Source organism: Oncorhynchus masou, chromosome 23 (genome assembly GCF_036934945.1).
Source record: "Oncorhynchus masou masou isolate Uvic2021 chromosome 23, UVic_Omas_1.1, whole genome shotgun sequence".
Classification (NCBI taxonomy): Eukaryota; Metazoa; Chordata; class Actinopteri; order Salmoniformes; family Salmonidae; genus Oncorhynchus; species Oncorhynchus masou.
The window spans coordinates 4599742-4615064 of record NC_088234.1 but is presented as its reverse complement, the minus strand read 5'-3'; the positions used below and the strand labels follow the sequence as shown (position 1 = coordinate 4615064).

The window sequence follows — 15323 nt, the reverse complement described above, 5'->3', positions numbered from 1 at the left end:
GTAAACTGACCATAGTGTTTACCACTACAGAGTAAACTGACCATAGTGTTTATCACTAGAGTAAACTGACCATAGTGTTTACCACTAAAGAGTAAACTGACCATAGTGTTTACCACTAGAGTAAACTGACCATAGTGTTTATCACTACAGAGTAAACTGACCATAGTGTTTATCACTAGAGAGTAAACTGACCATAGTGTTTATCACTAGAGTAAACTGACCATAGTGTTTATCACTAGAGTAAACTGACCATAATGTTTATCACTACAGAGTAAACTGACCATAGTGTTTACCACTACAGAGTAAACTGACCATAGTGTTTATCACTAGAGTAAACTGACCAGTGTTTACCACTACAGAGTAAACTGACCATAGTGTTTATCACTAGAGTAAACTGACCATAGTGTTTATCACTAGAGTAAACTGACCATAGTGTTTATCACTACAGAGTAAACTGACCATAGTGTTTATCACTACAGAGTAAACTGACCATAGTGTTTATCACTACAGAGTAAACTGACCATAGTGTTTATCACTACAGAGTAAACTGACCATAGTGTTTATCACTACAGAGTAAACTGACCATAGTGTTTATCACTACAATGTAAACTCCAAACCACATCCAATAAGAAATGCTCGCTTTTATTTAAACTTTAAAAAATTAAACTACAGGTGTTTATGGAACAGACAGCACATCTGTTTGTAATGGTCAGGGTCTAAAGTAGTGTACTATGTAGGGATAGGGTGCCCTATAGGTCAGGGTCTAAAGTAGTGTACTATGTAGGGAATAGGGTGCCCTGTAGGTCAGGGTCTAAAGTAGTGTACTATGTAGGGAATAGGGTGCCCTGTAGGTCAGGGTCTAAAGTAGTGTACTATGTGGGGAATAGGGTGCCCTATAGGTCAGGGTCTAAAGTAGTGTACTATGTAGGGAATAGGGTGCCCTATAGGCCAGGATCTAAAGTAGTGTACTATGTGGGGAATAGGGTGCCCTATAGGTCAGGGTCTAAAGTAGTGTACTATGTAGGGAATAGGGTGCCCTACAGGCCCTGATCTAAAGTGGTGTACTATGTAGGGAATAGGGTGCCCTATAGGCCAGGGTCTAAAGTAGTGTACTATGTAGGGAATAGGGTGCCCTATAGGTCAGGGTCTAAAGTAGTGTACTATGTAGGGAATAGGGTGCCCTATAGGTCAGGGTCTAAAGTAGTGTACTATGTAGGGAATAGGGTGCCCTATAGCCCAGGGTCTAAAGTAGTGCACTATGTAGGGAATAGGGTGCTCCATAGGTCAGGGTCTAAAGTAGTGCACTATGTAGGGAATAGGGTGCCCTATAGCCCAGAGTCTAAAGTAGTGTACTATGTAGGGAAAGGGTGCCCTATAGGTCAGGGTCTAAAGTAGTGTACTATGTAGGGAATAGGGGGCCATTTGGGATATACATTGACTAGTAGTCGTAGCTGACGAATAAAAACATTCAGATACATCATAATACATCAAAAATAACAAAGTTTCACCTTCTAATATGGCCCCCTATCTCCTAACATCGTGCCCTACCCTGGTCCAAGACACTGTATTAGGGAATATGTAGGGAATAGGGTGCCCTATAGGCCAGGGTCTAAAGTAGTGTACTATGTAGGGAATAGGGTGCTCCATAGGTCAGGGTCTAAAGTAGTGCACTATGTAGGGAATAGGGTGCTCTATAGGCAGGCAGAGCTAGCCGATCACAGGTGATGTCTCGGCCCTGATTGAGGCCAGGCAGTGCTAGCCGATCACAGGTGATGTCTCGGCCCTGATTGAGGCCAGGCAGAGCTAGCCGATCACAGATGATGTCTCGGCCCTGATTGAGGCCAGGCAGAGCTAGCCGATCACAGATGTCTCGGTCCCGATTGAGGCCAGGCAGTGCTAGCCGATCACAGATGTCTCGGTCCCGATTGAGGCCAGGCAGTGCTAGCCGATCACAGATGTCTCGGTCCCGATTGAGGCCAGGCAGTGCTAGCCGATCACAGATGTCTCGGTCCCGATTGAGGCCAGGCAGTGCTAGCCGATCACAGATGTCTCGGTCCCGATTGAGGCCAGATAGTCCTGATTGTCCAGCTTGGTCATGGTAAATTAAATGGCCCATGTGACATTGTTACATACAAGGATATACCATGAAATATCAGATTATTCACTAACTTTTCAAGGTAGTTTTTATAATGTGGTCCCGTAAAAAAAAGACCGGTAGCCTTTACTGTGTAGCTTGTTGTTATGTTGGCCAATCAAAGAGGCTCAATGTGACGCAAGCGGAGTGAGTTCACTAATGCAAGATGGAATAACATATGGGAACTCAAAGCTAGCAAAAAATGGGGTTGGGAGTAACCAATAGGAGGGCTGTTTTCTCATCTGAATGGGGTTGGGAGTAACCAATAGCAGGGCTGATGTTTTCTCATCTGAATGGGGTTGGGAGTAACCAATAGGAGGGATGTTTTCTCATCTGAATGGGGTTGGGAGTAACCAATAGGAGGGCTGATGTTTTCTCATCTGAATGGGGTTGGGAGTAACCAATAGGAGGGCTGTTTTCTCATCTGAATGGGGTTGGGAGTAATCAATAGCAGGGCTGATGTTTTCTCATCTGAATGGGGTTGGGAGTAACCAATAGGAGGGCTGATGTATTCTCATCTGAATGGGGTTGGGAGTAACCAATAGGAGGGATGTTTTCTCATCTGAATGGGGTTGGGAGTAACCAATAGGAGGGCTGATGTTTTCTCATCTGAATGGGGTTGGGAGTAACCAATAGGAAGGCTGATGTATTCTCATCTGAATGGGGTTGGGAGTAACCAATAGGAGGGCTGATGTTTTCTCATCTGAATGGGGTTGGGAGTAACCAATAGGAGGGCTGATGTTTTCTCATCTGAATGGGGTTGGGAGTAACCAATAGGAGGGATGTTTTCTCATCTGAATGGGGTTGGGAGTAACCAATAGGAGGGATGTTTTCTCATCTGAATGGGGTTGGGAGTAACCAATAGGAAGGCTGATGTTTTCTCATCTGAATGGGGTTGGGAGTAACCAATAGGAAGGCTGATGTTTTCTCATCTGAATGGGGTTGGGAGTAACCAATAGGAGGGCTGATGTTTTCTCATCTGAATGGGGTTGGGAGTAACCAATAGGAGGGTTGATGTTCTCATCTGAATGGGGTTGGGAGTAACCAATAGGAGGGCTGATGTTTTCTCATCTGAATGGGGTTGGGAGTAACCAATAGGAAGGCTGATGTTTTCTCATCTGAATGGGGTTGGGAGTAACCAATAGGAGGGCTGATGTTTTCTCATCTGAATGGGGTTGGGAGTAACCAATAGGAAGGCTGATGTATTCTCATCTGAATGGGGTTGGGAGTAACCAATAGGAGGGCTGTTTTCTCATCTGAATGGGGTTGGGAGTAACCAATAGGAGGGATGTTTTCTCATCTGAATGGGGTTGGGAGTAACCAATAGGAGGGCTGATGTTTTCTCATCTGAATGGGGTTGGGAGTAACCAATAGGAGGGCTGTTTTCTCATCTAAATGGGGTTGGGAGTAACCAATAGGAGGGCTGATGTTTTCTCATCTGAATGGGGTTGGGAGTAACCAATAGGAGGGCTGTTTTCTCATCTGAATGGGGTTGGGAGTAACCAATAGGAGGGCTGATGTTTTCTCATCTGAATGGGGTTGGGAGTAACCAATAGGAGGGCTGATGTTTTCTCATCTGAATGGGGTTGGGAGTAACCAATAGGAGGGCTGTATTCTCGTCTGAATGGGGTTGGGTAGAAATTGCAGCATGTGGCCTCAATTAGCCTAGCTATTCATAGCTGATTCTCTGGGCTACTCCAGTCAAGACAGATATTGTAATATGGGATGATGAATAACGGTGTTGTGTTTTCTCTCTCTCTCAGCAGATAAAAAAATTTAAAAAAAGTTAAAAAATAACATTTGATCATGTGGCGTCGAGAGGCTGTGTGTGTGTTAGGACACGGAGGAGATGGGGTTGTGGGGAGAGCCCATCTGTGTGAGGACTTTGTCCAGCCACTGTAGAGGGCCGTGCAGGTGCACCTCTATCCAGCAGGGGGTGCTGGTCACGTCCTGGCGGTGGTACTCTGCACCCCAACCCTGGGGGAGGAAGAGGAACACACACACGATTAGAGGGTACACTGCACAACACAACTGAAAACTTGCAGGATTGAGCATTCGGAGACAGCAAGACTAGAGAATGGGATGAGCTTGTCGATCACCTGTTAACCCCTGACCCTTCAAATCTAATTGTATTTGTCACGTGCCGAAAAACAACGGGTAGAGACCCATCCGTGAAATGCTTATGAGCCCTTGACAACGATGCAGAGTTGAATAATATACAATACACAAGAATAGAGTTATATACAGGAAGTACCAGAACAATGTGGAACTACAGTTGAAGTAGGAAGTTTACATACACCTTTAGCCAAATACATTTAAACTCAGTTTTTCACAATTCCTGGCATTTAATCCTTGTATAAAAAAATCCCTGTCTTTGGTCAGTTAGGATCACCACGTTATTTTAAGAATGTGAAATGTCAGAATAATAGTAGAGAGAATGATTTATTTCAGCTTTTCTTTCTTTCATCACATTCCCAGTGGGTCAGAAGTTTACATACACTCAATTAGTATTTGGTAGCATTGCCTTTACATTGTTTAACTTAGGTCAAACATTTCGGTTAACTTTCTGATGGCCACTCCAATACCTTGACTTTGTTCTCCTTAAGCCATTTTGACACAACTTTGGAAGTATGCTTGGGGTCATTGTCCATTTGGAAGAACCATTTGTAAACCAGCTTTAACTTCCTGACAGATGTGGATATACTGAAGCAACATCTCAACACATCATTTTCCTGCCTCTTAATGCCATCTACTTTGTGAAGTGCACCAGTCCCTCCTGCAGCAAAGCACACCCACAACATGATGCTGCCACCCCCATGCTTCACGGTTGGGATGGTGTTCGTCGGCTTGCAATCCTCCCCCTTTTTCCTCCAAACATAACGATGGTCATTATGGTCAAACAGTTCTATTATCAGACCAGAGGACATTTCTCCAAAAAGTACGATCGTTGTCCTCATGGCGGTTTTGGAGCAGTGGCTTCTTCCTTGCTGAGCGGCCCTTCAGGTTATGTTGATATAGGACTCGTTTTACTGTGGATATAGATACTTTTGTACCTGTTTCCTCCAGCATCTTCACAAGGTCCTTTGCTGTTCTGGGATTGATTTGCACTTTTCACACCAAAGTACGTTCATCTCGAGGAGACAGAATGTGTCTACTTCCTGAGCTTGACTTGTGTCATGTACAAACTAGATGTCCTGTCCAACTTGCCAAAACTATAGTTTGTTAACAAGAAATTTGTGGAGAGGTTGAAAAACAAGTTAACCCCTCCCCTGACCCCGTGTTTACCTTGACTAAGCTCATGTGTACGGTACACATTGCCCACCTGTAACCCTTGACCCCTCCCCTGACCCCGTGTTTACCTCGACGAAGCTCATGTGTACGGTACACATTGCCCACCTGTAACCCTTGACCCCTCCCCTGACCCCATGTTTACCTCGACGAAGCTCATGTGTACAGTACACATTGCCCACCTGTAACCCTTGACCCCTCCCCTGACCCCGTGTTTACCTCGACGAAGCTCATGCGTACAGTACACATTGCCCACCTGTAACCCTTGACCCTTGACCCCTCCCCTGACCCCGTGTTTACCTTGACGAAGCTCATGCGTACGGTACACATTGCCCACCTGTAACCCTTGACCCCTCCCCTGACCCCGTGTTTACCTTGACGAAGCTCATGCGTATGGTACACATTGGCCACCTGTAACCCTTGACCCCTCCCCTGACCCCGTGTTTACCTTGACGAAGCTCATGCGTACAGTACACATTGGCCACCTGTAACCCTTGACCCCTCCCCTGACCCCGTGTTTACCTTGACGAAGCTCATGCGTATGGTACACATCTTGGTGAGCTCGTAAACAGCCTCAAAGCCGTGGTTCACTGACTGGGCCAGTAGCTGGGCAAATTCCTGGTGAAGAAGAGCATAACTTTACATTCCAATTGTACAAGGTAGAAACGTGTCTTCTGCCTTATACTATATAAAAAGTATACATACAGTACCAGTCAAAAGTTAGGACACACCTACTCATTCAAGGGTTTTTCTTCATTTTTTACTATGTTCTACATTGTAGAATAATAGTGAAGACATCAAAACTATGAAATAACACCTATGGAATAATTTAGTAACCAAAAACTATGAGATTCTTCAAAGTAGCCACCCTTTGCCTTGATGACAGCTTTGCACACTCTTGGCATTCTCTCAACCAGCTTCATGAGGTAGTCAAAAGAAAATAATTTATTTGTTTTACACTTTTTTTTTGGTTACCACATGATTCCATACGTTTTATTTCATAGTTTTGATGTCTTCACTACTAATCTACAATGTAGAAAATAGTTTTAAAAAATGAAGAAAAACCTCTGGAACCCCTGGAATGTTCTAAAACTATTGACCAGTGGGGTTTATAATTATATTATATTCTCCTCTGAAAGACAGAGAGGTATTAATGGAACCTTCCGGTCGTTGTGTGTGTGTGTGTGACCTGTCTACCTACCTGGTTGTTAAAGATCTTCAGACTGCAGCCACTAGGGATCTTACACACCGTGGTGGGGTGGAAACCGTGATGATAGTTACAGTTACGACTCTGAACGAAGATACTGGTGTCACTCAGACACTCTGCATACACCTCACCTCCTACGTAGTAGAGGTGGACACCTGGGGAGGAGGAGGAGGTTAGGACTCTGAACAGAGATACTGGTGTCACTCAGACACCTCACCCCCTACGTAGTAGAGGTGGACACCTGGGGAGAGGAGGAGGAGGTTAGGACTCTGAACAGAGATACTAAATGTCTCCTATGACCGAACACAGCCTTTGGACATCCGAACAACAATCACCAACTTTGATTTTGATGAAAATGTCTACTTCAATGAGATGATGGTTTGGGGTCCAGCGTGGTGGTGGTAGTGTGATGGTTTGGGGTCAGCATGGTGGTGGTAGTGTGATGGTTTGGGGTCAGCATGGTGGTGGTAGTGTGATGGTTTGGGGTCCAGCATGGTGGTGGTAGTGTGATGGTTTGGGGTCAGCATGGTGGTGGTAGTGTGATGGTTTGGGGTCAGCATGGTGGTGGTAGTGTGATGGTTTGGGGTCAGCGTGGTGGTGGTAGTGCGATGGTTTGGGGTCAGCGTGGTGGTGGTAGTGTGATGGTTTGGGGTCAGCGTGGTGGTGGTAGTGTGATGGTTTGGGGTCAGCGTGGTGGTGTGATGGTTTGGGGTCAGCATGGTGGTGGTAGTGTGATGGTTTGGGGTCCAGCATGGTGGTGGTAGTGTGATGGTTTGGGGTCAGCGTGGTGGTGTGATGGTTTGGGGTCAGCATGGTGGTGGTAGTGTGATGGTTTGGGGTCCAGCATGGCGGTGGTAGTGTGATGGTTTGGGGTCAGCGTGGTGGTGTGATGGTTTGGGGTCAGCATGGTGGTGGTAGTGTGATGGTTTGGGGTCCAGCATGGTGGTGGTAGTGTGATGGTTTGGGGTCAGCGTGGTGGTGTGATGGTTTGGGGTCAGCGTGGTGGTGTGATGGTTTGGGGTCAGCGTGGTGGTGGTAGTGTGATGGTTTGGGGTACAGCGTGGCGGTGGTAGTGTGATGGTTTGGGGTCAGCGTGGTGGTGTGATGGTTTGGGGTCAGCATGGTGGTGGTAGTGTGATGGTTTGGGGTCAGCATGGCGGTGGTAGTGTGATGGTTTGTGGTCAGCATGGTGGTGGTAGTGTGATGGTTTGGGGTCCAGCATGGTGGTGGTAGTGTGATGGTTTGGGGTCAGCATGGCGGTGGTAGTGTGATGGTTTGGGGTCAGCGTGGCGGTGGTAGTGTGATGGTTTGGGGTCCAGCATGGCGGTGGTAGTGTGATGGTTTGGGGTCAGCATGGTGGTGGTAGTGTGATGGTTTAGGGTCCAGCATGGTGGTGGTAGTGTGATGGTTTGGGGTCAGCATGGCGGTGGTAGTGTGATGGTTTGGGGTCAGCGTGGTGGTGGTAGTGAGATGGTTTGGGGTCAGCGTGGTGGTTTGGGGTCAGCGTGGTGGTGGTAGTGAGATGGTTTGGGGTCAGCGTGGTGGTGGTAGTGTGATGGTTTGGGGTCAGCGTGGTGGTGGTAGTGTGATGGTTTGGGGTCAGCATGGTGGTGGTAGTGTTATGGTTTGGGGTCAGCGTGGTGGTGGTAGTGTGATGGTTTGGGGTCAGCATGGTGGTGGTAGTGTGATGGTTTGGGGTCAGCGTGGTGGTGGTAGTGTGATGGTTTGGGGTCAGCATGGTGGTGGTAGTGTGATGGTTTGGGGTCCAGCATGGTGGTGGTAGTGTGATGGTTTGTGGTCAGCATGGTGGTGGTAGTGTGATGGTTTAGGGTCCAGCATGGTGGTGGTAGTGTGATGGTTTGGGGTCAGCGTGGTGGTGGTAGTGTGGTGGTTTGGGGTCAGCGTGGTGGTGGTAGTGAGATGGTTTGGGGTCAGCATGGTGGTGGTAGTGAGATGGTTTAGGGATGCTTTGTTGCCTCAGGACCTGGACGACTTGCCTTAATAGAAGCCTTAGTCAAAGTCCAGACCTAAACCCAATTGAGATGTTGTGGCAGAGCTTGACAGTGTGTCAAACTTCCTCCACAACTACAGGAAGTGGTTGGTTGGTCCACAACTACAGGAAGTGGTTGGTTGGTCCACAACTACAGGAAGTGGTTGGTTGGTCCACAACTACAAGAAGTGGTTGGTTGGTCCACAACTACAGGAAGTGGTTGGTTGGTCCACAACTACAGGAAGTGGTTGGTTGGTCCACAACTACAGGAAGTGGTTGGTTGGTCCACAACTACAGGAAGTGGTTGGTTGGTCCACAACTACAGGAAGTGGTTGGTTGGTCCACAACTACAGGAAGTGGTTGGTTGGTCCACAACTACAGGAAGTGGTTGGTTGGTCCACAACTACAGGAAGTGGTTGGTTGGTCCACAACTACAGGAAGTGGTTGGTTGGTCCACAACTACAGGAAGTGGTTGGTTGGTCCACAACTACAGGAAGTGGTTGGTTGGTCCACAACTACAGGAAGTGGTTGGTTGGTCCACAACTACAGGAAGTGGTTGGTTGGTCCACAACTACAGGAAGTGGTTGGTTGGCCACAACTACAGGACGTGGTTGGTTGGCCACAACTACAGGACGTGTTTGGTTGGAGTCATTGCTGCTACAGTAAACTCCTCCACAGAGATGTGAGAGACTGATCCACAACTACAGGAAGTGTTTGGTTGGTCAACAACTACAGGAAGTGGTTGGTTGGAGTCATTGCAGCTAAAGGAGAACCAGAGATTCAGTGTAAAGGGGGAAATGACTTTTTCACACAGGGGAATTGGGTTTTGCATAACTTTGTTCATTAAATAAAGTATCCGTTTTCTTTTTGTTATTTGTAAAGTCAAGTTCCCTTGATCTAATATTAGGTTTTGGTTGAAGATCTGATAACATTTTGTATCAAAAATATTCAGAAATAGAAACAAATCTGAAAGTGGGGGAAATACCTTTTACACCCCTGAGTCAATACGTGTTAGAAAGCTATTACAGCTGAGTCTTTCTGGGTAAGTCTCTAAGAGCTGTGAGTCTTTCTGGGTAAGTCTCTAAGAGCTGTGAGTCTTTCTGGGTAAGTCTCTAAGAGCTGTGAGTCTTCCTGGGTCAGTCTCTAAGAGCTGTGAGTCTTTCTGGGTCAGTCTAAGAGCTGTGAGTCTTTCTGGGTCAGTCTAAGAGCTGCGAGTCTTTCTGGGTCAGTCTCTAAGAGCTGTGAGTCTTTCTGGTTCAGTCTCAAACAGCTTTGTACACCTGGATTGTGCAATATTTGCCCATTATTCTTTTCAAAAACTCTTGTCAAAATGGTTGTTGATCGTTGCTAGACAACCATTTTCAAATCTTGCCATAGATTTTCAAGCAGATTTATGTCAGAGCTGTAACTCAGCTACTCAGGAACATTCCATGTCACCTTGGTATGCAACTCTAGTATATATTTGGCTTTATGTTTTAGGTTACTGTCCTGCTGAAAGGTGAATTCATCTCCCAGTGTCTGTTGGAAAGCAGACTGACCCAGGTTTTCCTCTAGGGTTTAGCCCGGAGGAAAATAACAAAATGGAGCCTCGACCTCAAACCCATCGAACACCTTTAGGATGAATTGGGACGCCGACTGCGAGCCAGAGGCCTAATCACCCCCAACGTCAGTGCCTGACCTCACTAATGCTCTTGGCCCCCCCGCAGCAACGTTCCAACATCTAGTGGGTCTTCCCTGTTGCCATAGCCACAGTCTCACCAATATTTCTAAAGCTAAACTCTCGAGTCTCACCTTTGCCGATGTGCCTGCGTGTGTTCTCTATGGTCGAGTTGCGGTTGACGTTAGACAGCAGGCCGAGGCAGAAGCGGTTGCGGTTATTGGACGGGTCGGTGAAGCCGTCGACCAGAACACTGGAGTCTGACGCCAGGTACGCCTCACCCACGCGGTTATTCAGCTCATAGTACACTATAGAACACCAGTGTTTTGGTTCCTCGTAGGCTACTGGCTGAACATCTAGAGAGAGAGACAGAGAGGAGGTTATTCAGCTCATAGTACACTATAGAACACCAGTGTTTTGGTTCCTCGTAGGCTACTGGCTGAACATCTAGAGAGAGAGACAGAGACAGAGAGGAGGTTATTCAGAGACATCTAGAGAGAGAGAGGAGGAAGGAGAGAGAGGGAGAAAGAAGAGAGGGATAGAGAGAGAGAAGAGAGGCAGGAAGAGCGGATATTACTGTCTATGGGCGTTTCTGTGGTTACCTGGCCTGTTGTTGGTATCCAGGCCGGTTGGCATGGCGAGGAGGTTGGTTTCCATTGGCTGGGAGCAGTCCTGAATCAGATAATCATCTGGAGGCATGTAGGCTGGGGGCGGGGTGTCAGCTGTGTTACAACACACCATTTATTAGTCAACACAACAACCTACGGTATAGAAAACTAATTGAACACCGGGAGGAAAGAGAGGGAGGAGAGAGAGGGAGGAGAGAGAGGGAGGAGAGGGGGAGGAAAGAGAGGGAGGAGGGGGAGGAAAGAGAGGGGGAGGAAAGAGAGGAAGGAGAGAGAGGGAGGAAAGAGAGAGGGGGAGGAAAGAGAGGAAGGAGGGGGAGGAAAGAGAGGAAGGAGGGGGAGGAAAGAGAGGAGAGAGGGGGAGGAAAGAGAGGAGAGAGGGGGAGGAAAGAGGGAGAAAAGAAGAGAGAGATGGAGAAAAGAGAGGAGAGAGGGGGAGGAAAGAGAGGAGAGAGAGAGAGGGAGGAGAGAGAGGGAGGAGAGGGGGAGGAAAGAGAGGGAGGAGGGGGAGGAAAGAGAGGGGGAGGAAAGAGAGGGAGGAAAGAGAGAGGGGGAGGAAAGAGAGGAAGGAGGGGGAGGAAAGAGAGGAAGGAGGGGGAGGAAAGAGAGGAGAGAGGGGGAGGAAAGAGAGGAGAAAAGAAGAGAGAGATGGAGAAAAGAGAGGAGAGGGGGGGAGGAAAGAGAGGAGAGAGAGAGAGGGAGAAAAGAGAGGAGAGCAGGAGGAAAGAGAGGGAGGAAAGAAGAGGAGAGAGAGAGGGAGAAAAGAGAGGAGAGAGCGGGAGGAAAGAAAGGAGAAAAGGAGAGAGGGGGAGGAAAGAGAGGGCTCCAGAGGTGAGCCAGCTCGGGACCAGTCTTACCCGGGACATGGAAGGGGCTGTCTGGGTCGGAGCTAAGTGGGGAGTGGGGGAACGCGGAGATACTGCTGGACCCACTGCCGGGCGAACTGGGGAAGCTGTTGCCAGGGGAACAAGGGAACGCCAACCCTCCGTTGCCGCCCCCGCCTGGAGGGAAGGATTCTGGGAAAGTGGCGTTGTGGGGCATGAGAGGCTCGTTCTGGTCGATGGCGCCATGGTAACGGGGCTGCGTCCCCGGCCTCGGTGTGAGGTCACTGTTCCTAGGGACCAGGACAGGGGCCAGCACTGAGGAGGGGGGAGAGAGAGGGGGAGGTTGTCAGTCCCTTATCAATAAGGCAAGCTGGCTCTATTTCCATACAGCTAAAACCTTGTAGAGGTCCATTTCAGATAGTATACTTGTTATTATAAACTGGGCTGTTCGAGCCCTGAATGCTGATTGGCTGAAAGTGGTGGTATATCAGACCATATATCACGGGGTATGACAAAAACATTTATTTTTACTGCTCTAATTATGTTGGTCACTAATTTATAATAGCAATAAGGCACCTCGGGGTTTGTGGTATGTGGCCAATATACCACGGCTAAGGGTTGTATCCAGGCACTCTGAGTTGCATCGTGGGTAAGAACAGCCCTTAGCCGTGGTACATTGTGTATACACAAAAGTATGTGGACACCGCTTCAAATTAGTGGCTTTGGCTATTTCAGCCACACCCGTTGCTGACATGCAATCTCCATAGACAAACATTGGCAGTAGAATGGCCTTACTGAAGAGCTCAGTGACTTTCAACGTGGCAACGTCTTAGGATGCCACCTTTACAACAAATCAGTTTGTCAAATTTCTGCCCTGCTCGAGCTGACCCGGTCAACTATAAGTGCTGTTATTGTGAAGTGGAAATGTCTAGGAGCAACAACGGCTCAGCCAAGAAGTGGTAGGCCACAGAAGCTCACAGAACGGGACCGCTGAGTGCTGAAGCTTATAAATATCGTCTGTCCTCGGTTGCAACTCTCACTACCGAGTTCCCAACTGCCTCTGGAAGCAACGTCAGCACAAGAACTGTTTGTCTGGAGCTTCGTGAAATGGGTTTCCGTGGCCGAGCAGCCGCACACAAGCCTAAGATCACCATGCGCAATGCCAAACGTTGGCTGGAGTGGTGTAAAGCTCATCGCCATTGAACTCTGGAGCAGTTCTCTGGAGTGATCAATCACACTTCACCATCTGGCAGTCCGGCGGACTAATCTGGGTGTGGGGATGCCAGGAGAACACTACCTGCCCCAAATGCATAGTGGCAACTGTAAAGTTTGGTGGAGGAGGAACCGTTATAGTTGGCACTTTTCATTGGGGCAGGTAGCGTTCTCCTGGAATCCGCTGGGTCCCTTTCCTGTTTCAGCATTGACACTTTTGTCAATTTAGTGGCCATTTACCCCCTCCTGCCTTACACCACCACACCCCCTCCTGCCTTACACCACCACACCCCCTCCTGCCTTACACCACCACACCCCCTCCTGCCTTACACCACCACACCCCCTCCTGCCTTACACCACCACACCCCCTCCTGCCTTACACCACCACACCCCCTCCTGCCTTACACCACCACACCCCCTCCTGCCTTACACCACCACACCCCCTCCTGCCTTACACCACCACACCCCCTCCTGGGGGTCAGTGTAACCTCACTAGGGGGTCAGTGTAACCTCACTAGGGGGTCAGTGTAACCTCACTAGGGGGTCAGTGTATACTCACTAGGGGGTCAGTGTATACTCACTAGGGGACAGTGTAAACTCACTAGGGGACAGTGTATACTCACTAGGGGACAGTGTATACTCACTAAGGGGACAGTGTATACTCACTAAGGGGACAGTGTATACTCACTAGGGGGCAGTGTATACTCACTAGGGGACAGTGTAAACTCACTAGGGGACAGTGTATACTCACTAGGGGCAGTGTATATTCACTAGGGGGCAGTGTATATTCACTAGGGGGCAGTGTATATTCACTAGGGGGCAGTGTATACTCACTAGGGGTCAGTGTATACTCACTAGGGGGTCAGTGTATACTCACTAGGGGGTCAGTGTATACTCACTAGGGAGTCAGTGTATACTCACTAGGGAGTCAGTGTATACTCACTAGGAGTCAGTGTATACTCACTAGGGAGTCAGTGTATACTCACTAGGGAGTCAGTGTATACTCACTAGGGAGTCAGTGTATACTCACTAGGGAGTCAGTGTTTACTCACTAGGGAGTCAGTGTATACTCACTAGGGAGTCAGTGTATACTCACTAGGACTGTCCACTCTCTTATAGTGGTAGGGGTTGATACAGACATCTTTGTGTTTGGCTGTGAAGGGGAATTGGCAGCACTCCAAGGCCTTGAGTTCATGATGAGACTGTAGGTCGGGCCATCTCCACACTCTGCAGTAGATGACGTGGGGGAGACCTTTACGATGGGACACCTGGAGACGACCGTCCAACGACCGAGGGATGGTCACACACTTACCTGGTGAGAGAGGGGAGAGGATTTAGACACACACACACACACACACACACACACACACACACATTCCCCCCACTAGACCACTCACTGGGCTGTCCGGGACAGCTGAGAGCCATCTCCAGCTCCTCCATCGTCCCCTTCCTCTTCTTCAGTTTCTTCACTAGGGCGTCCACTGCCTTCTCCGCCCACTTCTCCTCCTCATCCCCCTGTTTCCATCCCAGCAGCCTCTTCACCGCCGGGCTGGTGAAGGAGAATAGCGACGTCACGTTCATCTTGATGACGACGTAGGGAAGGACGGGGTCCTCTGGGAGAATATCCTCAGTGCAGTACACTCACACACGGGACGGCGCTCTCACACACGGGGACGGTGCTCTCTCACACACGGGACGGCGCTCTCACACACGGGACGGCGCTCTCACACACGGGGACGGCGGTGCTCTCTCACACACGGGGACGGCGCTCTCTCACACACGGGGACGGCGCTCTCTCACACGGGACGGTGCTCTCTCACACACGGGTACTCAGTATCTCTCTCTCAGTCACATACAGATACACACTAAGTAGTGTGGAGAGGATCACACTTTGTGTTGTTGTGCCCTAGCTAGCCTCTGGCCTGTAGAGTGTTACTGCATGGAGGGATCGAGGTTGGCCAGTTGTGTTGTTGTGTTGGGCAGTCGTAGGACCAGATCACGCTGTCACGCCTTACAGCACACCTGAGAGAGAGAGACAGACAGCACACCTGAGAGAGAGAGAGACAGACAGCACACCTGAGAGAGAGAGAGAGAGACAGCGCACCTGAGAGAGAAACAGGCAGCGCACCAGAGAGAGAGAGACAGGCAGCGCACCAGAGAGAGAGACAGGCAGTGCACCAGAGAGAGAGACAGGCAGTGCACCAGAGAGAGAGAGAGAGACAGGCAGCGCACCAGAGAGAGAGAGAGACAGGCAGCGCACCAGAGAGAGAGAGACAGGCAGCACACCAGAGAGAGAGAGAGAGAGACAGGCAGCGCACCAGAGAGAGAGAGAGAGACAGGCAACGCACCAGAGAGAGAGAGAGAGAGAGAGACAGGCAGCACACC

General features: G+C 48.9%; 1 protein-coding gene across 1 annotated transcript; it reads right to left on the bottom strand.

Moving 5' to 3' along the window:
* Positions 1–621: 621 nt before the first annotated feature.
* LOC135510197 (mothers against decapentaplegic homolog 1-like) lies at positions 622–14583 on the bottom strand. Its single transcript, XM_064930986.1, has 8 exons — positions 14336–14583; positions 14035–14250; positions 11760–12041; positions 10872–10998; positions 10411–10634; positions 6624–6784; positions 5945–6040; positions 622–4111 (listed from the first exon to the last, which is right to left on the bottom strand). The coding sequence occupies exons 1-8, from the start codon at positions 14517–14519 to the stop codon at positions 3968–3970; spliced, it is 1434 nt and encodes a 477-aa protein (XP_064787058.1). The 5' UTR covers positions 14520–14583; the 3' UTR covers positions 622–3967.
* Between the last annotated feature and the right edge of the window lie 740 nt (positions 14584–15323).